General features: G+C 49.2%; 1 protein-coding gene across 11 annotated transcripts in view; it reads right to left on the bottom strand.

Annotated features, from left to right (window-relative positions):
• eefsec (eukaryotic elongation factor, selenocysteine-tRNA-specific) overlaps nucleotides 1-27,389 on the bottom strand; it is a 468,842-nt gene that overhangs the window by 27,069 nt on the left and 414,384 nt on the right. For 10 of the 11 annotated variants that reach the window (XM_070895672.1, XM_070895675.1, XM_070895669.1 and 7 more), the window contains one exon: nucleotides 1,339-1,586. The exons of the other annotated variant lie outside the window; for it this stretch is intronic. In XM_070895672.1, the coding sequence (XP_070751773.1) occupies nucleotides 1,339-1,586 (248 nt within the window). The remainder of the gene's footprint in view (nucleotides 1-1,338; nucleotides 1,587-27,389) is intronic. 11 annotated transcript variants of the gene reach the window in all.

Below are 27,389 nucleotides of genomic sequence, written 5' to 3' on the forward strand. Positions count from 1 at the left end.
GTGCCTTCAGTTGCCCGGGCCCCAAGCTCTGGAATTTCCTCCCAAAACCTCCCCGCCTCTCTATCTTTCTCTCTTCCTTTAAGACGCACCTTAAAACCTCTTTTGCCAAGATTTTTTGGTCATCTGTCCTAATATCTCCTTATGTGGCTCAGTATCAAATTTTGTTCGATAACAGCATCTGTGAAGCACTTTGGGACATTTTACTATGTTAAAGGCGCTTTATAAATGCAAGTTATTGTTGTTGTAAGGACAAAGAACTCTCAGCCCAATGTCGTAATGGAAATTGAAATACGAGAGGAAAGCATTTTAGCAGGAAGTTGTTTCCATACAATCATGGCCGATGATTCTTCTCTGAGCGGGACAAATCAAATCGGAACCTTTGACTCATCTCCTAATTCATTTTTTGTTTTTACGTTATTAAATTTTGAACATTTAGACAATCATCTGACATCAAAATTTTTGACAAACGATTTTTGGATGTGACCTGCCTCTTAAAGAGGGGCCAGGTCTTTCATGTGGTTTTGTCTGATCTTTCCCTCTGATTCTCTCCCTCAAACGGAAGTTATGCTTCATTCAGTGAAATTGCCCAAAGTCTCTTGTGTTCCTGTTAAACGCTCCGTCCGCTCCCTTGTGTAATCGCAAGTTGTCCCAATGTCAAGAAATAAAGCAAACATAACGCAAAGATCCCAAAATAGTGCAGCGTTGTTTGATGAAAACTGTATTACTTACAATGTCTTAAAAAGATCAAACAAAACCACTTCAAAGAACTTAGTCCTTAAAGGGATAGCTCTGATCGAAGAGGTTCACTCCTGCTTGTTACAGTATAAAGGACATATTTGAAAATGTCAAAATTGATACTTTTTGAACTGTAATTAGTGAAAACGACTCAAGTCTTGACATCACCTGGTGGCTATCATTGAACGAAAGCTCAACACATTTGTGCCCAATTCTTCCCTCCACGCGTGTAACCGAGGTTTATTGGGCTGGATTTTCGGCTTTGATGATTTCGGGGCGGTAATGGCGGCAGGGCGGTGAGGTTTGTGCCCAGGAACAGTTTGCGCCTCAGTGAGTAACATTGGGCATCTGGGCCATGACTGTGGGGCGCAGCGCTAAGGGAGGCGTTGTACACCTCTAGGGTGCTAGCATGGGAAACTCCAGAGCTAAAGAGCTGGGCCGGGAGTGATCCTAGAGACGCTTGTGGGGGGGGGGGGCGGGGAAACAAAAACTTTAAAAACCCACAAAAACATTCCAAAAACATTGCCCACGCCACCACAACATAATCGCAAAAATAATTAAAAGAAAAAACAATCACACTTACCTTAGGAGTCCATTACTTACCTCTCTGCTGTTGGTATTGTTGGACTGCCTGATTTCCCAGGCGGTCACTGCGGGGCGTGCTGCAGGGCGGACGAGTCGGGCAAGAGTCAAAACTTGCGCTGGTGTTGCAACCAGGGGTGTTACACATCGGGCGCAGCTCTTCCGGGCGGTAATGCTCCGCGCCACCACTAAACCGGCCCCGAGGATCGCCGCGGGGCGCTGGCGGCTGACTGCCCGCCCAGAACACCTCACTGCCGCCATTGCCGCCGCTGCAGGGCGAAAAACGAAGCGCAAAGGAGACCTGAAAATCCAGCCCATATTATTTTGAAGAGGTTACAACTCAAGTCAACACAGCATACAAAGGAACTTCCGGCCAACACGTTAACGTCAAAGCCCGGATTCTCACAAACGACATGATAAAAGGGTTTCGGGGTCCAGGGAGGGAGGAGCAGAAAACAAACAAAAAACAGACCACGATTCACAAGCCTCATCGCCTTCAGTGACCCCATGGATGTGTGAATACTGGTCAAGGACAAAGTGGAGCTCAGCCCAGGTAACCTTCAATAATAACAACTTGTATTTATATAGTGCCTTTAACGTAGTAAAACTTCCCAAGGCGCTTCACAGGAGTATTATAAGACCAAAAAATAAATGTGACCAAGCCAGATAAGAAGAAATTATGGCAGATGACCAAAAGCTTGGTTGAAGAAGTAGATTTTAAGGAGCGTCTTGAAGAAGGAAAGAGAGGTAGAGAGGCGGAGAGGTTTACGAAGGGAGTTCCAGAGCTTAGGGGAAAGGCAACAGACATCTTTATTTTCAAATCCCTCATTGCCCTTGCCCCCTCCCTATCTCTGTAATCTCCTCCAGCCTCACAACAGCCCCCCTCCTCCCCTGCCCTCGAGATGTCTGCACTCTTCAAATTATGCCCTCTTGAGCATCCCTGATTATAACTGCTCAACTATTGGTGGGGCCCCAAGCTCTGGAATTCCCCCTCTGCCTCTCTTTCTTCCTTTAAGACACTCCTTAAAACCTACCTCTTTGACCAAGCTTTTGGTCACCTACCCTAATATCTCCTTATGCAGCGCGGTGTCAAATTTTGTTTGCTAATGCTCCTGTGAAACGCCTTGGACGTCTTACTATGTTAAAAGTGCTAAATAAATGAAAGTTGCTATTGTGGTTTTCTCATTGCTGTTTGTGAGAACTTGCTGTGCGCAAATTGGTAGCTGCGTTTCCCACATTACAACAGTGCTTACACTCCAAAAGTACTTCATTGGCTGTAAAGTGCTTTGGGACGCCATGAGATCGTGAAAGGCATTATAGAAATGCAAGTTTAAATGTACAATCCATCAAGCTTGCTGCTCCCAGAAACCATGTTCAATCTATTCAATCAAAGGGCTCTCCGCAGTATTTGACATGGTCAACCATTACATCCTCCTCCATTGTCTCTCCTCTGTTGTCAAGCTCTGAGAGTCTGCCCTCCCACTCCGACCTGTCTGAACACAGTCAGCGAATCTCCATCATGGTTTCTCTTCCCACCCCTGCACCTCCAGTGTCCCCAAGGATATATCCTTCACACCCACTTGTTTGTAGTACATAAGAACATAAGAATTAGGAGCAGCAGTAGGCCATAGGTCTCCTCGAGCCTGCTCTGCCATTTAATGAGATCATGGCTGATCTTCAACTCCAACTCCACTTTCCCACCCGATCCCCATATTCCTTGCTCAATCTCAGTCTCAAATATACTCAATGAGCATCCACATCCCTCTGGGGTAGAAAATTCCCAAGAGTCACCACCTTCTGAGTGAAGAAATTTCTCCTCATCTCAGTCCTAAACGGCCAACCCGTTATCCTGAGACCATGGGGGAGCAATTAGCATTGTTTGATAGGAACATAGCAACAGGAAGAGGTCATTCAGCCGCTCGGGCCAGTTCCGTCTTTCAATCAGATTATGGTTGGTCTGTACCTCACCTCCATTTACCCGCCTTTGCTCCATTCCCCTTGATACCTTTACCCAACAAAAACCTGTCGATCTCAGTCTTGAAAGCTCCAATTGTCCCAGCAGTCATATTACTTATTTGTTCTTTTTCAGTGCATGACTGGACGGTGTTTCCACAAAGCAGTTCTACCAATTAGGTGTCAGCCGTGGCTCAGTGGGTAGTACACTCACATCTGAGTCAGAAGGTCGTGGGTTCAAGCTCCACTCCAGAGACTTGAGCACAAAATCTAGGCTGACATAAGAACATAAGAATTAGGAACAGGAGTAGGCCATCTAGCCCCTCGAGCCTGCTCTGCCATTCAACAAGATCATGGCTGATCTGGCCGTGGACTCTCCCTGCTCTACTCCCAGTGCAGTACTTGATGGAGCGCCGTACTGTCGGAGGTGTTATCTTCAGGAGATGTTTAACCGAGGCCCTCGTCTCACTAATTAAGGTGGAAATAGACAGATTTTTGAACGATAAAGGAGTCAAGTGTTATGGGGAGTGGGCAGGGAAGTGGAGTTGAGGCCAGGATCAGATCAGCCATGATCTTATTGAATGGCGGAGCAGGCTCGAGGGGCCAAATGGCCGACTCCTGCTCCCATTTCTTATGTTCTTGTGTCTGCTCTCTCAGGTGGACATAAAAGAACCTACGGCAAAACAATAACTGGACAAACAGAGAATGCTGGATATCTTAGCGGGTCAGGCAGCACCTGTGGAGAGAAACACAGAGTTAATGTTTCGGGTCTGACGAAAGGGTCATCGACTGGAAACTATGGCCCCAAGTTTCCACATGATTTGCTCCTGATTTTTAGGAACAACTGGTGTCGAACGGAGTATCTTAGAAATCGGAATTCTTGTCATTTAGTTTGCTCCAGTTCTAGTCAGTTAGAACAGTTTCACTTTGGAACAGAATTTATTTTTCAAAAGGGGGCGTGTCCGGCCACTTACGCCTGATTTCAAAGTTTCGTGAGTGAAAACTTACTCCAAACTAACTTAGAATGGAGTAAGTGAAGATTTTTGTACGCTCGAAAAAACCTTGTCTACACTTTAGAAAATCAGGCTTAGGTTACAAATCAGGCGTAGGGAATGGTGGGGGGGGGGTGTTTAAAGGGAAGTTTACAAACATTAAACACTTCAGTTTTACAAATAAAGAGCCATCATCAATAATAAATGATAAATACATCAATAAATCAACCAATAAATCAATCAAAAAAAATTAATAAGAAATAATTTTTTTTTAAAATCAATAAATAAAACATTTTCTACTTACCGACTGCAGCACCGGGAGCCCTCCAACAGCGTGCTGGGATGCACCCCTCAGTGTGTCTCTGTCAGTGTCTCTATCTCTCTGTCTGTCTGTGTGTCTCTCATTCTCTGTCTGTCAGTGTCTGTGTTTCTGACAGCGAGGGGAGGGGGAGGAGGGGGGTAGAGGGAGAGAGGGGGGGAGCAGAGGGAGGGAAGGGGGAGGGAAGGGGGAGAGATGGGGGAGAAGGGGGAGGGATGGGGAGAAGGGGGAGGGATGGGGGAGAAGGGGGAGGGATGGGGAGAAGAGGGAGGGATGGGGAGAAGAGGGAGGGATGGGGGAGAAGGGGGAGGGATGGGGGAGAAGGGGAAGGGATGGGGGAGAAGGGGAAGGGATGGGGGAGAAGGGGGAGGGATGGGGGAGAAGGGGGAGGGATGGGGAGAAGGGGGAGAGACGGGGAGAAGGGGGAGAGACGGGGGAGAAGGGGGAGGGATGGGGGAGAAGGGGGAGGGATGGGGGAGAAGTGGAGGGATGGGGAGAAGGGGAGGGATGGGGAGAAGGGGAGGGATGGGGGAGAAGGGGGGAGAGGGGAAAGGAGATGGGGGAAAGGAGATGGGGGAAAGGAGATGGGGGAAAGGAGATGGGGGGAAAGGAGATGGGGGAAAGGAGATGGGGGGGAAGGAGATGGGGGGGGAAGGAGATTGGCGGGGGGGGAGAAGGAGATTGGGGAGGAAGGAGATTGAGGGGGGGGGAAATGGAGTTTGGGGAGGTGGGGTGGATGGAGAAGGGGGAGGGAGGCTGAACAGGCCGGGCCCGAGACTTCGGGCAGGGCCCGTCCCCAGCACCAGATTTACAGGTAGATGGCATTGGGTCGGGTCGGGGGGGTGGTGGGAGGGAGGTCGGTTCGATTCGGGTCGGTGGGAGGGAGAGGGAGGTCAGGTCAGGGGGAGGGAGGTCAGGTCGGATCCAGTCCGGAGGCGGGGGGGGGGGGGGGATCGGGTGTCGGGTCCGGTCCGGGGGCGGGGAGGGGGGTGGGGGGGGAGGAGCGGGTGTTGGGTCTGGTCCGGGGGCGGGGGGGGTGCGGGTATCGGGTCCGATCCAGGGGCAGGGGGGTGGGGAGGGGGTGTCATGTCCGGTCCGGGGGCGGGGGGGGGGGGAGCGGGTGTCGGGTCCGGTCCGGGGGCGGGGGGGAGCGGGTGTCGGGTCCAGTCCGGGGGGGAGCGGGTGTCGGGTCCTGTCCGGGGGCGGGAGTAAGCAGGAACTGGCCGTGGGAGGAGCCTTATTCACGCAGCCCCAAGTGAGGCCATTCGGCCAGGGCTAGGGGCTGCGTGCTTCAGGCCCCTCCCACACAGTTTCGGGCGCCTGGAGCTACTGCACTTGCGCGCCCACTGTAGCGCGCATGTGCAGAGGTCCCGGCACTGTTTTCAGCGCAGGGACCTGGCTCCGCCCCCTACAGCTCCTGCTGCACTGCGCCGAGGGCCAGAGGACCTGCAGGAAGGTGGAGAATATGGAGGGTTTTTTTAGGCGCATTTTGTGGCGCGAAAAACGGGCATCCAGGTCGGGACTGCGCCGTTCTAGGCGCGGCTCTAAACTTGGGCCCATTAACTCTGTTTCTCTCCAGAGATGCTGCCTGACCTGCTGAGATTTCCAGCATTTACTTTTTTATTTCAGATTCCAGCATCCGCAGTATTTTACTTTTGAATAACTGGACAAACCTCTCACAAGATCAGTACAGCTGAAGGAAACCAATCAGCCCATCTTCATTCATCCATCCAGAATTAAGAACCTGCTTTGCTCCCATCACACGATCTAACTTGAATGAATCGACCATTTTCCCCTCCTTTGCTCATTTCAGAAGACCAGTCCAGTATTAATCATTCCTTGTATGAAAAAGTTCTTCCTGATATCTGCCCTGAATTGCCCTTTCACGATTTTCAGCCCATGCCTTTTGTTTTAGAGTGTTGGCTTACTTCGAGGCTCTGCTATGGATTTAACTTACCTACGCCATTTACCCTGTATAGTTCCGTCAGGTCTGGTCTCAATCGTCTCCTTTTAAGGCTAAATCACCCCAGTTTCTGTGAACTTTCATTGATGTCAGGAACCCTGGCTCTTCTCTGCAAACCCTCCGGGGCCTCAGTGTTTTCCTTGTGTCCTGATGACCAGAGCTGAACACAGCGCTCAAAGTGTGGGCTCAACTCAGCACTGTACCTTTTGCTCTGCGTGATTTCTGACTTGTACTCAACTGATTCTTGCCGTTAAAAAAAGTACATGGGGTCCTTGGCTTTATAAGCAGAGGCTCAGAGTACAAAAGCAAGGAAGTTATTGTAAACCTCTATAAATCATTGGTTAGGCCTCAGCTGGCTGGAGCATTGTGTCCAATTCTGCACACCATAGTTTAGGAACGATGTCAAGGCCTTGCAGATGGTGCAGAGAAGATTTGCCAGCATGATACCACAGATCAGGGACATCAGTTATGTGGAGAAACTAGAGAAGCTGGGATTATTCACTTTAGACCAGAGAAGGTTAAAGGGAGATTTAATAGAGCTCTTCAAATTATATGGGGTTTTGATAGAGTAAATAGGGAGAAACTGTTTCTACTGGGAGGAGGGTAGGTAACCAGAGGACACAGATTTAAGATAAGTGGCAAAAAAAAATCCAGCGGGAAAATGAGGAGAATTTATTTTACGCAGCGAGTTGTTGTGATCTGGAACGCGCTGCCTGAAAGGGCGGTGGGAGCAGATTCGATAGTAACGTTCAAAAGAGAATTGGATAAATACTTGAAAAGGAAAAATTTACAGGGCTGTGGGGAAATAGCAGGGGGGAGTGCGACTGATTGAATCGCTCTTTCACAGAACCGGCAAAGACACGATGGGCCGAATGGGCCTCCTTCTGTGCTGTATGATTCTATTCTATGATCCATTGCTTTATTTGACGCCTGTCTGGCATCAAAACATGGATCAGTCATTGAACAATGGGAAGACGGAAGACATCATTTTCATCCCCTGCCATAAAGTCTTTTTCCTTGGTTCAGACATCCTTCCCAGCAACTCAGTCAGGTTGAACGAGACCATGTCAACTCTTACTATTCTGTTCAAGCCTGATTTGAGCTTCCAGCCCAACATCCTTTCCATCGCCAAGGGTACTTATTTCCACCTAAGAAATAGGAGCAGGAGTAGGCCATCTGGCCCCTCGAACTTGCTCCGCCATTCAATTAGATCATGGCTGATGTACAACATACCGCATCTCTGCCCTTCCTCATTCCCACTGCCCCTGAAACCTTTTTTCATGCTTTTGTAAACAGTAGTTTAATTTTTCCAACGTTCTCCTTACTGCCCTCCCACCCTCCTCCTTTTATAAACTCCAGCTCGTTCAAAAGTCAGCTGCTGTATTTTGCCCCACACTTGCCTATCATGCCTACTGTCACTAAACTACAGCAGCTCCTTGTCCCCCAATGCACTGAATGTAAAATATTCCTCCGAAAACTTGGGATTCCTTCGTGAGAACAGCCCACCCTACCCCCAGGCTTATGTCCAATCCCGCAACCTTTTCATTGAATATATTTAAGATGGAGATAGATGGATTTTTGAACGATAAGGGAGTGAAAGGATATGGGAAGCAGGCAGGAAAGTGGAGCTGAGCCCAAGATCAGATCAGCCATGATCTTATTAAATGGTGGAACAGGCTTGAGGGGCCGAATGGCCTACTCATACTCCTATTTCTTATGTTCTTTGGCTACCTGACTCTGGCCTTGCATGCATCGAATTTCCCTTAACCCTGCCGTTAATGGCAGCACGTCCTACCCTCTGCAACTTCCTCTCTGAACCCATCCATCTCTCCTCTCCTCTGAAAACCTTCACAAAAACCCACCTGTTCGACCAAATTCTCGGCCATCGCTCCTAGCTCTTGCACACTAGCTAGGAGCCCATACTGTCATTCCTTTGAACTGTTCCCCCCCACCACCACCACCTTCCTCTGTGATGTGTCTTGGAATATTTTCCACAATAACGACGCTATATCAGTACATGTTGCTGCTGCATTTTTCTTTCAGTTGCTAGGTGTAGTGTATGTACCTGTGAGGATGCTCACAGGTTGGTAGAGCTGTTGAGTTGGGAATGGCTTAGCCAGTCAAGTGATGTTCACAAGACTCAATAAAACCACAGCCAGTTGGGTTCGGGGCATCCACGCTGAGGCAGGTGGTTGTGAGCCTGGTGGATGAACTGGTAATGTGCAGTGTGATTGTTAAAACCTTGCTAATACTGCTACAACTACAGTGAGAGTGAGAGTGAGAGTGAGAGTGAGAGTGAGAGTGAGAGTGAGAGTGAGAGTGAGAGTGAGAGTGAGAGTGAACACAGGATTCTGTGAGATGAGGAGGAAGAAAAGCTGCCTTCTAGGTACAATCTACAGGGAGACTGTGAGCGTTTGGAAGGAGGCGGAGGCCTGCTGCCTGGAGAGGGGAGAGGAGGGAGAGCTGCCAAGACTCCTGTTACTGCTGCAGAGTTTGAGAGAGGGGGAAGGAACAGCTGCAATTCGACTACTCACTGGCTGTGTGGAAGGAGGGAGAGCCATTGTCAACATCAACAGATGGGTGTATTTTGGTGCAGTCCCCAAAAAGACTTTGTTTAATTGGTGGGGGGAGGAAAGAAGATTAATAAGAACATCGGGGGGGGGGTGTGTGCGCATGCAAGTATGTGGGGTTCTTGCAAACAACTAGGCCCCACACACTACTGGAAGCACCCCTCCCCTATTGCCTGGCCCGGATTGGCTGGAGCTACCTGGGTGCAATCTCTTTCCCAATTAACATCGTTTGGAGGACTGTGCCTGGGTGGTTCCAGCCATCCCAGGTGAAGGCATCTTCTCCCCCGCCAGAAGAATATAGTTCGTTTGTGATCCGGGGAGTGCACCCATTGCAAGCACCCACCCAATGCTGTGAGGAGTGGCTGATACTCCGCCTCCCTCTTTCCCACTGCACTCCCATCCTCTCTCTCTCTGACTCTCCTCTCTATTTTCTCTCTCTGAGAGCCTCTTTTAAAATATATTTTATTAATATATTTTAAAAGAAAATGAAAAGGGCCCCTCCCCAATTGCCAAAAGTTGGGGAGAGGTGTGCCTCGTTAAGAGCTCCCTCTGCTCATCAACGAGGCCAATCAAGACCTTTACAGGCCTGTGACTTTGGGGTCAGTGTCGCCCTTAAAGGGACCCTGATATGGCGAGTCCATCTGCACAACTGGCGTTGCCAGCACAAACTTATGCGCGCGTGGCAGCAAAGGCCACGACGACTCCTGCTGCCCCACCACCTTTCAGATTCATTACTAAAAAAAACGGGGTCAAGAGATACACTCAGCCCAACACGACCATCGAGGAGTGTGTGAGGGAAATGGCTGGGGTTGTCGGCCCCTCGGCCATTATCGCCACCTCCAAAATATACGGGAAGGCTGTGTACTTCCTGGGGTCAGAGCAGGCAGTGTCCCTGGCTCTCAGTAAGGGGCTCACGGTGGGCGGGACCTTCCTGCCGGTGGATCCTCTCGAGGCCACCGCGCAGAGGGTCGTCATCTCGAAAGTGCCCCCCTTTGTGCCCGGTGAGCTCCTCCTCCCCACCTACGTCAACTGGGGGAGATGAGGTCAAGGATAACGCCGATACCGCTCGACTTCAGGGAGGTCAGCCTCCATCATGTATTCTCCTTCCGGCACCAGCTTTTCGTAATAGAGGCGGTAATAGAGGGTACATTCAATGTGGTCCACTAGGGGACTGCCTACCACGTCTTCTGGACGTCGGACGGTGTGCGGTGCCATGCCTGTAAGGAGGTGGGGCATGTCTGAAAGAACTGCCCCGCTTCCAAGGCCGCTAAAACAGCCAAAGCAGCCGCCACTCCTCCCCCTAGAACCGTCCGCATGCCGGAAGCCGTAGGGCATCGTCGGAAGCCTTTGGCTTCACGGCCTCCGGCGGGGGGGGAGGGAGAGCGTCCGCGCGGAAGAAAACAAATAAACGCCCTCCGGATAGTCCCCTCAGTGGGCTACACAACCCAATCAACGCGCTCGCCCCCCCCACTATCGCCGGTGAGCGCGGTATATTCTGAGCCTGGGCCCGAGCCCTTGACCACACCCGCCTCTGCGGCGAGTTTGCCACCCATGGTCGGGCTCAGGCGCGGGCAAGAGAATCGGAGAGATAATCCAGTAAAAAAAGGAGGTACCACTCCAAGGAGGATGACCAAGGTCCCTCCGTGGAGGAGTTGGTGCCCAGCGCGAGTCCCGCATTCCCCACCAGAGCTCCCAATGCGCGCCGAAGGCGGCTGGAGTCTGTCCCTCAGGAGGGCGAGACATCCAAGGTTGCCCAGTCTGAGCCTCCTGGGGATGGGGAACAAGAACTGCCACTTGAGGGGGGCGCAGGGCCGCGAAAAGAAAATGTCGCCACCGGGTTGAGCGTCCCGGGGACTGAGGCGGGCGGGGCTGATGAGGCCGAGTCCAAGCCCGCCCAGCCAATTATTGACATCCCCCGGGATCTGCTCGACCTGGCGGAAAAAGAACAAGATTTTAATGCACTTCAGGAACATCCACCCGCTGGGTCAGGAGGTGGTAGCGGGGAGGGTGTGGAACCCCAATTGTCATCCCTGACTTTGGAGCCGGGGGACTTGGCGGGCATGAGGAGATCCACCGCCTCGCTAGTGATGGACTCCAGATCTTCTCCCGCGCCCTCTACGGAGTCCCCGTCCCCTCCGGGAGGTCACTACCAGCAGCTGGTCCTTCGGCCGCACGGGGTACGGCAAACGGCCCAGCCACACCATCTGGCCCTACCTCTGTCACGATCCCACCCCCAGGATCATCGGCAGAGGAGTCCCCCCTGGGCTCCCCCTGGGATGCCGGGTCGGAAAGCAGCAGCGGACCTGGACCGCGACTCCCACTTCTTCGACTCGCTGGAAAAAAACGGGGGAGTCCGTAAGCAGCTCTTGACGCTGCTGGCCGACAATGGATCCCTGGTCTTGGATCCAGAGGCCATCAGTAACAGGGCCCGAGACTATTACAGGGCTTTGTTCGCTCAGGATCTGTCCAGCGAGGAAGCGCGTAGAGTTTTGAGGGAGGACCTGCCGAAGGTCGGCCCGGAGGGTGCTGAAAATCTGGACGCTCCGCTAAGCCTGGCGGAGCTGACCGGTGCCCTTGACCAGCTCTCGAGGGGAAAGTCCCCGGGGTTGGACGGGCTGACCGTGGAGTTCCACAGGGTGTTTTGGGACGTCCTGGGGGGGGGGCGACTACGCGCGGGTCCTGGGGGAAAGTCTAGCGACCGGGGAGATGCCCCTCTCTTGGCGCAGGGCAGTCATCGTCCTGCTGCCTAAGAAGGGCGATCTCCGCCTACTTAAGAACTGACCCCGGTCTCCCTCCTCAGCACGGATTACAAAGTTTTTGCCAGGGTGGTGTCTGCCCCTCCTTGGCTCCGTGTTGGACCACATGATCCACCCTGACCAGTCCTACATGGTCCCGGGCCGGACAATCCACGACAACATCCATCTGGTCCGGGATCTGGTCCACCATTCCCAGGAGACCGCCTTCCTTTCCCTGGACCAGGAGAAGGCATTCGACAGAGTGGATCACGAGTATCTGTTCGGAACTCTGCGCACTTTCGGGTTCGGGACACATTTCGTCGCCTGGATCCAATTTTTGTACGCCGCCGCGGAGTGTCTGATTAAGCTCAACGGGTCTTTGACAGTGCCCCTTCGCTTTGGGAGAAGGTTGCGCCAGGGATGCCCCATGTCCGGCCAGTTATATGCCTTATGCGTGGAGCCTTTCCTGCGGAAGAGGTTGACGGGACTGACTCTGCAAGGGCCGGGCGTGGTGGTTGTCCTCTCGGCTTATGCCAATGACGTGCTCCTCATGGTCGAGGATCCCATTAACCTACGGAGGATGCGTGAGTGCCAGAAGATTTACTCGGCCGCATCCTCCGCCAGGATCAACTGGGAGAAATGATCCGGACTCCTGGTGGGTCAGTAGCGGGTGGACTCCCTGCCGGAGGAGCTCAGGCCTTTTGCCTGGAGCACGACCCATCTCCTCTATCTGGGAGTCCTAGGGCACTGGACAGGACTGCTCTGAGTGCTGTCCTACAGAGGTCAAGCACTAGTCATAAACCAGCTGCTGGCCTCTATGCTGTGGTACCGGCTGGTCACTTTGACCCCTCCCCTGCATTTGTCTTTTTTTTTGTTCATTCTTGTCAGATCAACTCCAGCGCCAAAGATCACTTTGTGCTACTATATTTGATCTTAGCCAAAAGGCCGAGAGGGGAAGCTGGAAACACTGCAATACCAGGTCGGTGCGTGGAGTGGACGGAGCAAGCCCCTGTTCCATCTCCCTGTTCCAAAAATCAATTTAATATTTGGTCCCCATAGGGGATATTAAACTGATAAGAACCTCCCCTGCATTTGTCGCCAAGATACAGAAAAAGCTGGTGAACTTCTTCTGGAACAACAGGAAGCACTGGGTCTCTGCTGCAGTTTTGAGTCTCCCGCTTAGGAAGGGCGGTCAGTCATTGGTGTGTGTCAGCACCCAGCTTGCGACTTTCCGTCTTCAGCCCCTGCAGAAATACTTCTACGTCGAGCCCCCTCCTAGGTGGCGTGCGCTGGTGACATATTTCTTCCGCCAACAGTACAGCCTCAACTATGACACGCAGCTCCTGTTTGTGAGCCTGGGAGTTGTCAGGACCGCCATGCGGGAGCTGCCTGTCTTTTACCAGGAACTCATCAGGGTCTGGAACAGAGTCGCCACCAAGCACAGCTCTCCCCCGTCTGGAGTGGCGGCTGTCCTGCAGGAGCCGCTGCTCAGGAATCCATACCTCCACGACCAAAGTTTTGGTGGCCGGCAGACGAGAGGGCTGTGACTAGCGAAGTGACCAGGGTCAGGGACCTGCTCGATGTGGAGGAGCGGGCTGGATGGCACCAGACGTGCTGGCATGATACTTAAAATGGGCCGCGTCCGGCGCGCAGTCAATGCCATCGAGTCGCTAAAAACAGCTCTGGGCCCCGACTCCGTTAGGTGTGTCGAGGAGGCTCAAGCAAGTGGGGATTTCCGTCTGAACTGACCCCCGTCCGGACGGAATTCCATCGGCGCCAAGCCCCAAAACCTCCCTTGGAAGCCGGCGCCTCACAACTTGAGCCTCCTCCGGGAAATCCCCTCCGTGCCTTTCAGTTCTGCGCGGAGGGATTTCCTGTACAGGCTGCTCTTGCACAATCTCCACCTTGCCATCCTCATCAGCCGTCCGGACATGCCATGGCGCACCATCTTGCCGTCCGGAGGAGGGGGGGGTCCCCAATGGAATGCTCTCTATGCGGGAGTCCTCCCCTTATTTATTGGGGACTTGACCTGGGGGGTGTTGCACGGAGCAGTCCCATGCAATAAGTTTTTAAGTCGGTTCACGGACTCCCAGCCGCCTGCAATTTCTGTGGTCTGGAAGAGTCTGTGTTCCATGTTTATGTTGAGTGTGTGAGGTAGCACCCCTGTTCCATTATTTGAAGGGGTTGCTCCTTAAATTCTGGTTGTACTTCAGTCCCACACTCCTGATCTTTGGGCACCCTGTGCAGAGGGGAGCGAGCAGGTCGGAAGGCCTCCTCGTAGGACTGCTCCTGGACATGGCCAAGGGGGCCATCAGCCAGTCCAGGCAACGGGCGGTTGAAGGGGTCGTTCAGCCCGACTGCCTGCCTCTCTTCCGCAGTTACATCCGAGCCAGGGTGTCCCTGGAGGTGGAGAATGCGGTGCCCACTGGTACACTCGCGGCCTTCCGCGAGAGTTGGGCGCCAGAGGGACTGGAGTGCATCATCACCCCCGGCAATCACATTTTAATTTGATCATTTAAGTTTAATGTTTAATTTGTTTAATTTGCTGGTTTTAGTGCCCCCCCCTAAAAAAACTGGCAAATTAAATAAATTAAACCTTAAACTTAAATGATCAAATTAAGGGACACTGGAAAAAATTTATTTTGGAGTGTGACCCCCCTTGCAGGGGGCATTTAGTTAAAGTGCACAACTAAAATAGTTGAACTGATAATGTGTAGTGTGATTGTTAAACCTTTGTGAATAAACCAACTAGTTCTTAATAACAATGTGATGCTATGAATTCTTAAGCAAAGAACCCATGAAGCAAATACATTACACTAGGCAATTCGTTAATCCAATTGCCCCCGCACCCCACCCCTCCACCAACCCCACCCCCTTCCCCACCAAATGAGAAATCCTAAGCTTTGATTGTTGAGAATTGTTAGAATTCTTGCATTCTCATGAGGAGATCTCTGGCTTCTCGTGAAGATGGAAAGAGAAAGAAGCAAAACTGATTTTGTAGCGTGTGGCGTTCAATAACTCATTTATAATTGCAGTCGGCCCACGTGAACCATGGCATGGTCCAACATGTGGATTAACAAAGCAACAGACATGGTGAAGCACAGTCCATATGTGCTGCTTTTAATTAACACTCAAACTGATTACGGAGGACAGAAATAAAAGCACACACAAGAGACGGAGATATAAATGCCTACCCACCCACCCCCCCACCCGCCCTTATTATTTTTCCTAAAGCCTTCTCGTTTTAAAACCAGCTAGCAATTCTTTCCTTTTGCCGACAGCCCACCCATAAACAAAAGGACGAGAATGCAATAACTCAACGGCAAAGGAGCAAGGATTTGTTTTTAAGCTCCCTCAATGTCGAGACAGAACAAAGCTCTTTTTCTTTCAGTTGCGATAGCTCTTCCTCCGTGTGTGCCAGAATCAACACCATCATTTTCCGAGACTCCCGAATGAAGCGGACAACATCCGCGACCGGCATGCATTAAACATATATAAATAACCATTTTTTTTGGAAACATTATTTTTGTTTTTGGTACTGTTGTGCCCTTGACACTGCCTCCCACCCACATTATCCCAATAAATCCAAGCCCCCAACGCCGCTCCTGGTATATCAGACATGGACCATGTACAGTAGACACCTCAAGTCGCTGGAGAAATACCACCAACGATGTCTCTGCAAGATCCTACAAATCTCCTGGGAGGACAGTCGCACCAACATTAGCGTCCTCAACCAGGCCAACATCCCCAGCATTGAAGCACTGACCATACTTGATCAGCTCCACTGGGCAGGCCACATAGTCCGCATGCCAAACACGAGACTCCCAAAGCAAGCACTCTACTCGGAACTTCTTCACGGCAAACAAGCTAAAGGTGGGCAGAGGAAACGTTACAAGGGCACCCTCAAAGCTTCCCTGATAAAGTGCAACATCCCTACTGACACCTAGGACAGTCTTTGGCCAGGGACTCCCAAGTGGAGGAAGTGCATCCGGGAGGGCACTGAGCACCTTGATTCTCATCGCCAAGAGCATGCAGAAATCAAGCACAGGAAGCGGAAAGAGCGGGCGGCAAACCTGTCCCACTCACCCTTTCCCTTAACGACTATCTGTCCCACCTGAGAGAGGAACTGTGGTTCTCGTATTGGACTGTTCAGCCACCTAAGGACTCATTTTTAGAGTGGAAGCAAGACTTTCTTGATTCCGAGGGACTGCCTATGATGATGATGAGGTCAATTCTGCACCTGTATATTACTATCTATCGATAATAAATGGGAAATCTAAAGCCTCTATGCAGGCTCTGTCAACGTTTTTCATTGGGGCCCCGACTCCTGCTGCTCTCCCCCAACAGGGGCCCTGACTCCTGCTGCTCTCCCCCAACAGTGGCCCAACTGCTGCTGCTCTCCCCCTAACATGGACCACGACTCCTGCTGCTCTCACCCTAACATGGATCCCGATTGCTGCTGCTAAATATCAGAGCTGGGCAACAGTAAATTCTAAGAGGTACCGGACATCCGGACATGCCTCATTTATTGCCCATCCCTATTTGCCCCTTGAGAAGGTGGTGGTGGGCCGCCTTCTTGAACACTAACAACTTGTATTTATATAACGCCTTTAATGTAGTGAAATGTCCCAGGAGTAGGCCGTTTGGCCCATCGAGCAAGCTCCGCCATTCATGCCTGATCTGATCTTGGCCACTTTCCTGCCTGTTCCCCATAACCCTTGACTCCCTTATCATTTAAAAACCAGTCTATCTCCACCTCAAATACATTCAAAGACCCAGCGTCCACAGCTCTCTGGGGTAGAGAATTCCACAGATTCACAAAAGAAATTCCTCCTCTACGAGCCACATTAGGAGAAATTACGCAGATGACCAAAAGCTTGTTCAAAGAGATAGGTTTTAAGAAGTGTCTTGAAGGAGGAAAGAGAGGTTTATGCCGGGAGTTCCAGAACTTGAGGCCTAGGCAACAGAAGGCAAGGCCACCTATGGTTGAGTGATTATAATCAGAGATGCACAGGAGGGCAGAATTTGAGGAGCGCAGACATCTTAGCTGGGGGGGGGTGGTTGTGGGGTTGGAAGAGATTAAAGAGATAGGGAGGGGGCGAGGCCATGGAGGGATTTGAAAACAAGGATGAGAATTTTGAAATTGAGGCATTGCTTAACCGGGAGCCAATGTAGGTCAGTGATGGCTTGAACCACTGCAGTCCATGTGGCGAAGATACTCCCACAGTACTGTTGGATAGGGATTTCCAGGATTTTAACCCAGTGACGATGAAGGGTAAATCAGTCCATCTTTAGAAAGATTGGAGAGGTGCTTGGAGGGGCGGGGGGAGAGGAGGGGAGGGGTTTGCAAGCGCAAATGACATATCCAGTTCATATCACAAACACCTATTGTTGTTCCACCCCTGGGTTACACTATCGTAAAGTAAGACACTGGGCAATGCGGGCACACACCTAAATCTAAGGCTCTCCGATGAGAGTGACTAGCACTGCTGTAAAAGAAAAACTTGCATTTATATAGCACCTTTCACGACCGTAGGACATCCCAAAGCGCTTAACAGCCAATGAATTACATTTGAAGTGTTGAACTGTTGTCACCTCCCACAAAAAAAAGCAATGTGATAATCACCAGATAATCTGTTTGTTGAGGGATAAATATTGGCCCAGGACACCGGGAAGAACTCCCCTGCTCATCATCAAAATAGCACCATGGGATCGTTTACGTCTGGCTGAGAGGGCAGGCGGAGACTCGATTTAACGTCTGATCCGAAAGATGGCACCTCAATCAGTGCAGCACTCCTTCAGCACTGCACTAGGAGTGTCGGCCTGGATTTTATGCTCAAGTTTCTGGAGTGGGACTTGAACAGATAACCTTCTGACTCAGAGACAAGAGAGTGCTGCCCACTGAGACACGGCTGTACCCGAGAGAATATCTGAGGAGACACCTCGGACTTGTAACGTGGAACAAGTGAGCGTCTTCACACGGCGGGCGATCTCCATAAACTTTCAGTTCTTCTGCTCTTATAAATATTTTTTCCAAGCTCAAGGTTTGGAGAACATTTTGATCTGCTAACTCCTGATCAGTCGTACCACAGAGTCCTTACTATATGTTGATGAACATCCGAGATAGGGGAACACAATGTTCTGGAGAAGCTGAGCTCTGATAATAGTACAGACGGTCAGTGGCATCTTGGACATCATATATCAGATTACATATGTATATTACATATACATACACACACACTGGGTAACAGGGAGTGACTGCAAGCACTGCAGAAGATGTCAAGCTCTGTAGCAAAACTCAAGAGATTAATGCATGTCATCTAAACTCCTCGATTAGATCACAGTCTCCATATTACTCCCTTCTATCTGGTATTGCAGGGGAAGTCGGCTGAATTATTACATAATCTTAAACGGTACAATGGGAGATATCTGTATAGGCACTGTCAGGTGACCATTGTTACTGCTGCATTAATGCTTTGTAGGGCTGGATCGGCATGGACACGATGGGCCGAAATGGCCTCCTTCTGTGCTGTAAATGTCTATGATTCTATGACTGCTGCCTGGGTTAGTGGTCATTTGACGGCATGATTTTGTAAAGCTCGGTCCCCTGGTGTGAATGGCGTACACACTGCCACCCCTTCGCATTCACTGTGCCAGGATAATAGAATTTCACATCAAGGGGAGTTCGACACTCAAACAGAAACTTGTATTGGGCTACCTCTGACAACTAGTGTCAAAGACTTCCACACTTGCACTTGTACTAACAGCAAGATCTGCTCACCCATCACCCCTATGCTCGCTGACCTAACTCGCGCTCACTCATTACCCCTGTGTTCGCTGACCGACATTGACTCCCAATCCAGCAAAGTCCCTGTTTTAAAATTTTCAACCTTGTTTTTAAATCCTTCCGTGGCCTCGCCCCTCCCTATCTCTGTACCCTCCTCCAGCCCTACAATCCTCCCAAGATGTCTGCGCTCCTTCAATTTGGACCTCCTGGGCATCCCCGATTTCCATCGCGCCACCATTGGCGGCCGTGCCTTCAGCTGCCTGGGCCCTAAGCTCTGGAATTTCCTGCCTAAACCTCTCTGCCTCTCTCTCCTCCTTTAAGATGTTCCTTAAAACCTACCTCTCACCTGTCCTAATACCTCATGCGTCTCAGTGTCTGGAGTGGGACTTGAACCCACAACCTTCGGACTTGAGAGGCGAGAGTGCTGCCCACTGAGCCATGGCTGACTACTGAAACTGCTTCCACCACTGCCGTCAGGCAGTGCATTCCAGATCATAACAACTTGCTGCATAAATACATTTCTCCTCATCTCCTCTCTGAGCTAGCCCATCGAGTCCTGCTCTCCTGCTTGACCCAGCCCTGTGCCCTTCAATTCTCAGAGGAGAGAATCGGTACAGACAAACACACGTACACGTATTGTGAATGCCCAGGTCACCCGCTATCTAAACAACCATACCCCCCAAATAACACGAACACCCAATTAATAGGGATGGAAGCTATCAGTGCTGGAAAAGCCTCTGCCCGCTTTAAGTGGATTAGAACTTCGATAATAAAACTCGCACAATAAGAACCACTTCTAGCTGGGGTCCCCTGGAGTCTGAGCTAATGAGATTCTCCTGAATAACCTCACGAGAAATGTATATGTGAGCACAATTTTTAAATTGCAAACTGTACAATTTGCAGCAAGGGGAAGCACGTTAATTACCCTGAACCCAAGGGACAGCTGTGTGATTTGCAACTAATGGTCACAACATCATCAATAAAAGTTGCCTCTAAATGTTCGTACATTGTTTCCTGAACAACTTTACTTTGTAGTCTTTCAAAAGCATAACTTAATCAGGCCAGAAGTTAGCCATTTTAGTACGTGAAACTCTGCTGAGAGCAGAACAAGTGCTGATCATTTTTAACAAGCAAATAAACCTCAATTAAAATTCTGCAGGTTCCCGGCCTCTCAGTTTCAATCCTATACAAAGAAAACAGCCTTTCTTAAAATAAAAATGAAATAATAGAGGTTGCTATGGAGACTTGCCTGCATTATCCACCACAGCAGCATGACTCAACTCGAGAAATTCAGAAAGTAGTGAGAATGGAAAGTGACCATGGAACACAAAATCACTGGACCATTATAACTAACATACGCACACAATGCGTATATTGTGTATACGCCACACACACTTAAAATAAACACAACGTGCTGTGTATACTCCATTCACATTTATAATATAGACATCTTGCTGTATATCTCGCTCAAATCAAAGGAAGATCATCTCAGCCTCAGGACATCGCTGCAGGAGTTCCTCAGGGCAGTGTCCGAGGTCCAACCATCGACAGCTGCTTCATCAACAACCTTCCCTCCATCATAAGGTCAGAAGTGGGGCTGTTCGCTGATGACTGCACAGTGTTCAGTTCCATTCGCAACTCCCCAGATAATGAAGCAGTCCATGCCCACATGCAGCAAGACCTGGACAACATTCAGGCTTGGGCTAGTAAGTGGCAAGTAACATTCTCGCCATACAAGTGCCAGGCAATCACTATCTCCAAAAAGAGAGTCTAACCACCGCCCCTTGCCATTCAACATTCAAAAGTAGTAATCTCGGGATTGCTACCAGTGCCTGCTAGTCAGAGTAGGAATCGCAGGATAGCGCAGATGAATACATGGCTTGAACAGTGGTGCAGCAGGGAGGGATTCAAATTCTTGGGGCATTGGAACCGGTTCTGGGGGAGGTGGGACCAGTACAAACCGGACGGTCTGCACCTGGGCAGGACCGGAACCAATGTCCTAGGGGGAGTGTTTGCTAGTGCTGTTGGGGAGGAGTTAAACTAATATGGCAGGGGGATGGGAACCTATGCAGGGAGACAGAGGGAGACAAAAATGAGGCAAAAGCAAAAGACAGAAAGGAGATGAGGAAAAGTGGAGGGCAGAGAAACCCAAGGCAAAGAACAAAAAGGGCCACTGTACAGCAAAATTCGAAAAGGACAAAGGGTGTTAAAAAAGCAAGCCTGAAGGCTGTGTGTCTTAATGCAAGGAGTATCCGCAATAAGGTGGATGAATTAACTGTGCAAATAGATGTTAACAAATATGATGTGATTGGGATTACGGAGACGTGGCTCAAGGATGATCAGGGCTGGGAACTCAACATCCAGGGGTATTCAACATTCAGGAAGGATAGAATAAAAGGAAAAGGAGGTGGGGTAGCATTGCTGGTTAAAGAGGAGATTAATGCAATAGTTAAGAAAGACATTAGCTTGGATGATGTGGAATCTATATGGGTAGAGCTGCAGAACACTAAAGGGCAAAAATCGTTAGTGGGAGTTGTGTACAGACCTCCAAACAGTAGTAGTGATGTTGGGGAGCGCATCAAACAGGAAATTAGGAGTGCATGCAATAAAGGTGCAGCAGTTATAATGGGTGACTTTAATATGCACATAGATTGGGCCAGCCAAACTGGAAGCAATACGATGGAGGAGGATTTCCTGGAGTGCATAAGGGATGGTTTTCTAGACCAATATGTCGAGGAACCAACTAGGGGGGAGGCCATCTTAGACTGGGTGTTGTGTAATGAGAGAGGATTAATTAGCAATCTCATTGTGCTAGGCCCCTTGGGGAAGAGTGACCATAATATGGTGGAATTCTGCATTAGGATGGAGAATGAAACAGTTAATTCAGAGACCATGATCCAGAACTTAAAGAAGGGTAACTTTGAAGGTATGAGGCATGAATTGGCTAAGATAGATTGGCTAATGATACTTAAGGGGTTGACTGTGGATGGGCAATGGCAGACATTTAGAGACCGCATGGATGAATTACAACAATTGTACATTCCTGTCTGGCGTAAAAATAAAAAAGGGAAGGTGGCTCAACCGTGGCTATCAAGGGATATCAGGGATAGTATTAAAGCCAAGGAAATGGCATACAAATTGGCCAGAAATAGCAGCGAACCCGGGGACTGGGAGAAATTTAGAACTCAGCAGAGGAGGACAAAGGGTTTGATTAGGGCAGGGAAAATGGAGTACGAGAAGAAGCTTGCAGGGAACATTAAAGCGGATTGCAAAAGTTTCTATAGGTATGTAAAGAGAAAAAGGTTAGTAAAGACAAACGTAGGTCCCCTGCAGTCAGAATCAGGGGAAGTCATAACGGGGAACAAAGAAATGGCAGACCAATTGAACAAGTACTTTGGTTCAGTATTCACTAAGGAGGACACAAACAACCTTCCGGATATAAAAGTGGTCAGAGGGTCTAGTAAGGAGGAGGAACTGAGGGAAATCTTTATTAGTCGGGAAATTGTGTTGGGGAAATTGATGGGATTGAAGGCCGATAAATCCCCAGGGCCTGATGGACTGCATCCCAGAGTACTTAAGGAGGTGGCCTTGGAAATAGCGGATGCATTGACAGTCATTTTCCAACATTCCATTGACTCTGGATCAGTTCCTATCGAGTGGAGGGTAGCCAATGTAACCCCACTTTTTAAAAAAGGAGGGAGAGAGAAAGCAGGGAATTATAGACCAGTCAGCCTGACCTCAGTAGTGGGTAAAATGATGGAATCAATTATTAAGGATGTCATAGCAGCGCATTTGGATAATGGTGACATGATACGTCCAAGTCAGCATGGATTTGTAAAAGGGAGATCATGCTTGACAAATCTTCTGGAATTTTTTGAGGATGTTTCCAATAAAGTGGACAAAGGAGTACCAGTTGATGTGGTATATTTGGACTTTCAGAAGGCTTTCGACAAGGTCCCACACAGGAGATTAATGTGCAAAGTTAAAGCACATGGGATTGGGGGTAGTGTGCTGACGTGGATTGAGAACTGGTTGTCAGACAGTAAGCAAAGAGTAGGAGTAAATGGGTACTTTTCGGAATGGCAGGCAGTGACTAGTGGGGTACCGCAGGGTTCTGTGCTGGGGCCCCAGTTGTTTACATTGTACATTAATGATTTAGACGAAGGGATTAAATGTAGTATCTCCAAATTTGCGGATGACACTAAGTTGGGTGGCAGTGTGAGCTGCGAGGAGGATGCTATGAGGCTGCAGAGTGACTTGGATAGGTTAGGTGAGTGGGCAAATGCGTGGCAGATGAAGTATAATGTGGATAAATGTGAGGTTATCCACTTTGGTGGTAAAAACAGAGAGACAGACTATTATCTGAATGGTGACAGATTAGGAAAAGGGAAGGTGCAACGAGACCTGGGTGTCATGGTACATCAGTCATTGAAGGTTGGCATGCAGGTACAGCAGGCGGTTAAGAAAGCAAATGGCATGTTGGCCTTCATAGCGAGGGGATTTGAGTACAGGGGCAGGGAGGTGTTGCTACAGTTGTACAGGGCTTTGGTGAGGCCACACCTGGAGTATTGTGTACAGTTTTGGTCTCCTAACTTGAGGAAGGACATTCTTGCTATTGAGGGAGTGCAGCGAAGATTCACCAGACTGATTCCCGGGATGATGGGACTGACCTATCAAGAAAGACTGGATCAACTGGGCTTGTATTCACTGGAGTTCAGAAGAGTGAGAGGGGACCTCATAGAAACATTTAAAATTCTGACGGGTTTGGACAGGTTGGATGCAGGAAGAATGTTCCCAATGTTGGGGAAGTCCAGAACCAGGGGTCACAGTCTAAGGATAAGGGGTAAGCCATTTAGGACCGAGATGAGGAGAAACTTCTTCACCCAGAGAGTGGTGAACCTGTGGAATTCTCTACCACAGAAAGTAGTTGAGGCCAATTCACTAAATATATTCAAAAGGGAGTTAGATGAAGTCCTTACTACTCGGGGGATCAAGGGGTATGGCGAGAAAGCAGGAAGGGGGTACTGAAGTTTCATGTTCAGCCATGAACTCATTGAATGGCGGTGCAGGCTAGAAGGGCTGAATGGCCTGCTCCTGCACCTATTTTCTATGTTTCTATGTTTAACATGGCATTACCATCGGCCTCCCATCAACATCCTGGGGGTCACCATTGAGCAGGCCCCTGCCTGACTCCCCAAAGCCATTTCACCTTCTACAAGGCACAAGTCAGGAGTGTGATGGAATATTCTCCACTTGCTTGGATGAGTGCAGCTCCAGCAACACTCAAGAAGCTCGACACCATCCAGGAGCCGGTTTGATCGACACCCCATCCACCATCTTAAACATTCACTCCCTCCGCCACCGGCGCATCGTGGTTGCAATGTGTACCATCTACAAGATGCATTGCAGCAACTCGCCAAGGTTTTTTCGGCAGCACCTTCCAAACCCATGACCTCCACCACCTAGAAGGACAAAGGAATGAGACGCATGGGAACACCACCACCTGCAAGTTCCCCTCCAGGTCACACATCATCCTGACTTGGCCGTTCCTTCAGCATCGCTGGGTCAAAATCCTGGAACTCCCTCCCTAACAGCACCGTGGGAGCACCTTCACCACACGGACTGCAGCGGTTCAAGAAGGAGGCTCACCACCACCTTCTCGAGGGCAATTAGGGATGGGCAATAAATGCTGGTCTTGCCAGCGATGCCCACATCCTGTGAATGGATAAATAAAAAAATATCCTCCACACACACTTATAAGGTATACACCACATGTACAATATAGATAATTTGCTGTGTACACCTCCCATTAATGGAAAGCACATGCACTGCAGTAAGTGGAATAGGAGGCTAATGTTATGAAAATTGGAATGCAATTATGTGATTCCTGGTCCACTTTACTCAGTGGAGACTGGCCAAAGCATTCCAAGTACCGAATTTACAAGGATTTGCAAGGATGATACCAGAAGTGCGAGATTTAAAAGGATGATACCATAAATGCGAGGGTATACCTCTCAGGAAAGGATGAACAGGCTGGATCTCTTTTCTCTTGAACAGAGAAGGCTGAGGGGTGACCTAATAGAGGTCTTTAAAATGATGCAAGGTTTTGATAGAGTGGATAGAAAGAGAATGTTTCAACTTGTGGGGAAGAGCATAACTAGAGGCCATGAATAGTCACCAAAAAATCAAACAGGGAATTCAGAAGGAACTTCTTTACCCAGAGAGTGGTGAGAATGTGGAACCCGTGAGACCACAGGAAGTGGTTGCGGCAAATAATATAGATGCATTTAAGGGGAGACGAGTAAAGCATATGAGGGAGAAGGGAATTATGCTGATAGATTTAGATGATGAAAGACAGGAGGAGGCTCAAGTGGAGCATAAACGCCAACATGGACTGGTTGGGCCAAATGGCCTGTTTCTGTGCCGTATATCCTATGTAATCCTATGAATTAATCCAGGGGAATAGCAAATTGTTCATATAATCCTATATAAGATAAGAAATCTGTTTCACTGTTAGGAAATATAAAGTGGACTGGAATTTATAAGCCCATTCAAGACAATCCCTGTAGTATTCAGTTAAATCCAAATATCACTGCTGAGCAAATGACATGATTAGATAACCGAGGAAAGGTCATACATAAGTGGTGGAGAAACCCAAAACAAAAACCATGTCAGTAAGAAATCAGTGGGTTTTTAGTGAACAGGTTTTAAATAGTCGTACAGTATCACACACTGCAGAGCCGTTTCCAAGCCAGTGATAGCTATCCTGGGGGAGAAATGCTCAATGGGTCACTCATCCTCATTTTCACCACCCTACCATTGGTGGCCGAGCCCTAAGCTCTGGAATTCTCTCCACCTCTCTCTCTCCTCTATTAAGACGCATCTTAAAACCTACCTTTTTGACCAACCTGTTCTAATATCTCCTTATGTGGCTCGATGTCAAATTTTGTTTGATAATCGCTCCTGTGAAGGGCCTTGGGACGTTTTACTAAGTTAAAGGCGCTATATAAATGCAACTTGTTGTTGTTGTAGTAGTAACACACTACGGACTGATGCGCATTCTGTGTACAATTTCATCAGCTGCTACTTTCCAAGTTGAAGAGGAGCATGGAGTTCACCTGGTGACCTGGCCTCAATAACCGTCACCAAAAGCACACTACCTCGTTGCTGCTTGTGGGATTTGGCTGGGGCAGAATGGCTGCCGCATTTATCATCAGGACATCACAAAGCTCTTTACAGCCGAATAAGTACTTTTTCTGAAGTGGAGTCGCTGTTGTAATGTAGGAAACGCAGCAGCCAATATGCGCACAGCAAACTCCCACAAACAGCGATGCAATAATGACCCAGATCATCTGGGGTTTTTTTGGTGATGTTGGTTGAGGGATAAATATTGGCCCCAGGACACCTGCGAGAACTCCCTTGCTCTTCTTCGAAATAGTGGCCGTGGGGTCTTTTACGCCACTTGAGGGGGCAGGCAGGGCCTCAGTTTAATGTCTCACCCGAAAGACGGCACTCCCTCAACACTGCACTGGAGTGTCAAACCAGTCCCACCCATCCCTTCCCTCGGTGACTGTCTGCCCCACCTGTGACAGAGTCTGTGGCTCTCGTATTAGACTGTTCAGCCACCAAAGAATTCACTTCAGGAGTGGAAGCAAGTCTTCCTCGATTCCGAGGGGCTGCCTATGATGATAGATGATGACTGGAGTGTCAGCCTAGAATTAATGGGCTCAAGACTCTGGAGTGGGACTTGAACCCACGACCTTCTGACTCAGATGCGAGGGTGCTACCCACTGAGCCACTGGCTGACACTGTAATGGAAGACACTATAAAAATGCAAACTCTTTTCTTAGAAATCACCCGTGCAACTTGGCTCGGGCTAAACATTCCTCTCTCTGCCAGCCATATGGGCACCACACGGAATGAATGTGGGTGAAGTGGAAAGCGGCAGAGGGATCCCAGAAGGTTCGTTCTTCCGCCCCTCCCCCTCCCTTCTCTGCGGACTGATGCATGGTGTGGGAGGAGAAGAAGAAAAGCGCTTCATGTTTTGTTATATTTTTCTATCAATATTTTATTGACTATCAACTTACAAATTAAAGGCAGTGTTACTTCCTCTGTTTGGGAGTGTATACATCTTCAATAAATGCCAGATGCCAATAAAACTTTATCGCACTTTCATATATCGTCCATAACGCTGCCATAAAATGTAGGTAAACCTGAATTTCATACACACTTGTGGACAAAGCCTCGTTAAACTGTTGTGGGAGTCGATAGAAAAATAACATTGGCTCTCAGCCCCAAACAGCTTGAATCATCCTGAGCCAAATTTATCTCCGTTAGAAACGTCTATAAATCCATTATTAGACCAAATACATGGAACTTTGTTGAAAAGAAGCATTAACTGCACCCTATCTGCCTGCCCACCAGCCATCTCTTCTAGTCTCTTGCCAAAGTTGCCTGTCATCATTTTTGTGGTTCCTCTATTCTACCCGCCATTGGTGTAGTTTCTAGCTCCGATATAAGGAAAGATGTCTTTGACTCAATTTTCTTCTTCAATGATCTTGGTGAACAACCTCCTTGTTAGTCCATTCCATTCAAAAAGACTTGCATTTGTATAGCGCCTTTCATGACCACCAGATGTCCCAATGCTCTTTACAGCCAATGAAGTACATTTTTTTAAAGTGTAGTCGCTGTTGTAATGTAGGAAACGCGGCAGCTAATTTGTGCCTAGCATGCTCCCACAAAAAGCAATGTGA

This window comes from Pristiophorus japonicus, chromosome 12, assembly GCF_044704955.1.
Source record: "Pristiophorus japonicus isolate sPriJap1 chromosome 12, sPriJap1.hap1, whole genome shotgun sequence".
Taxonomy (NCBI): domain Eukaryota; kingdom Metazoa; phylum Chordata; class Chondrichthyes; family Pristiophoridae; genus Pristiophorus; species Pristiophorus japonicus.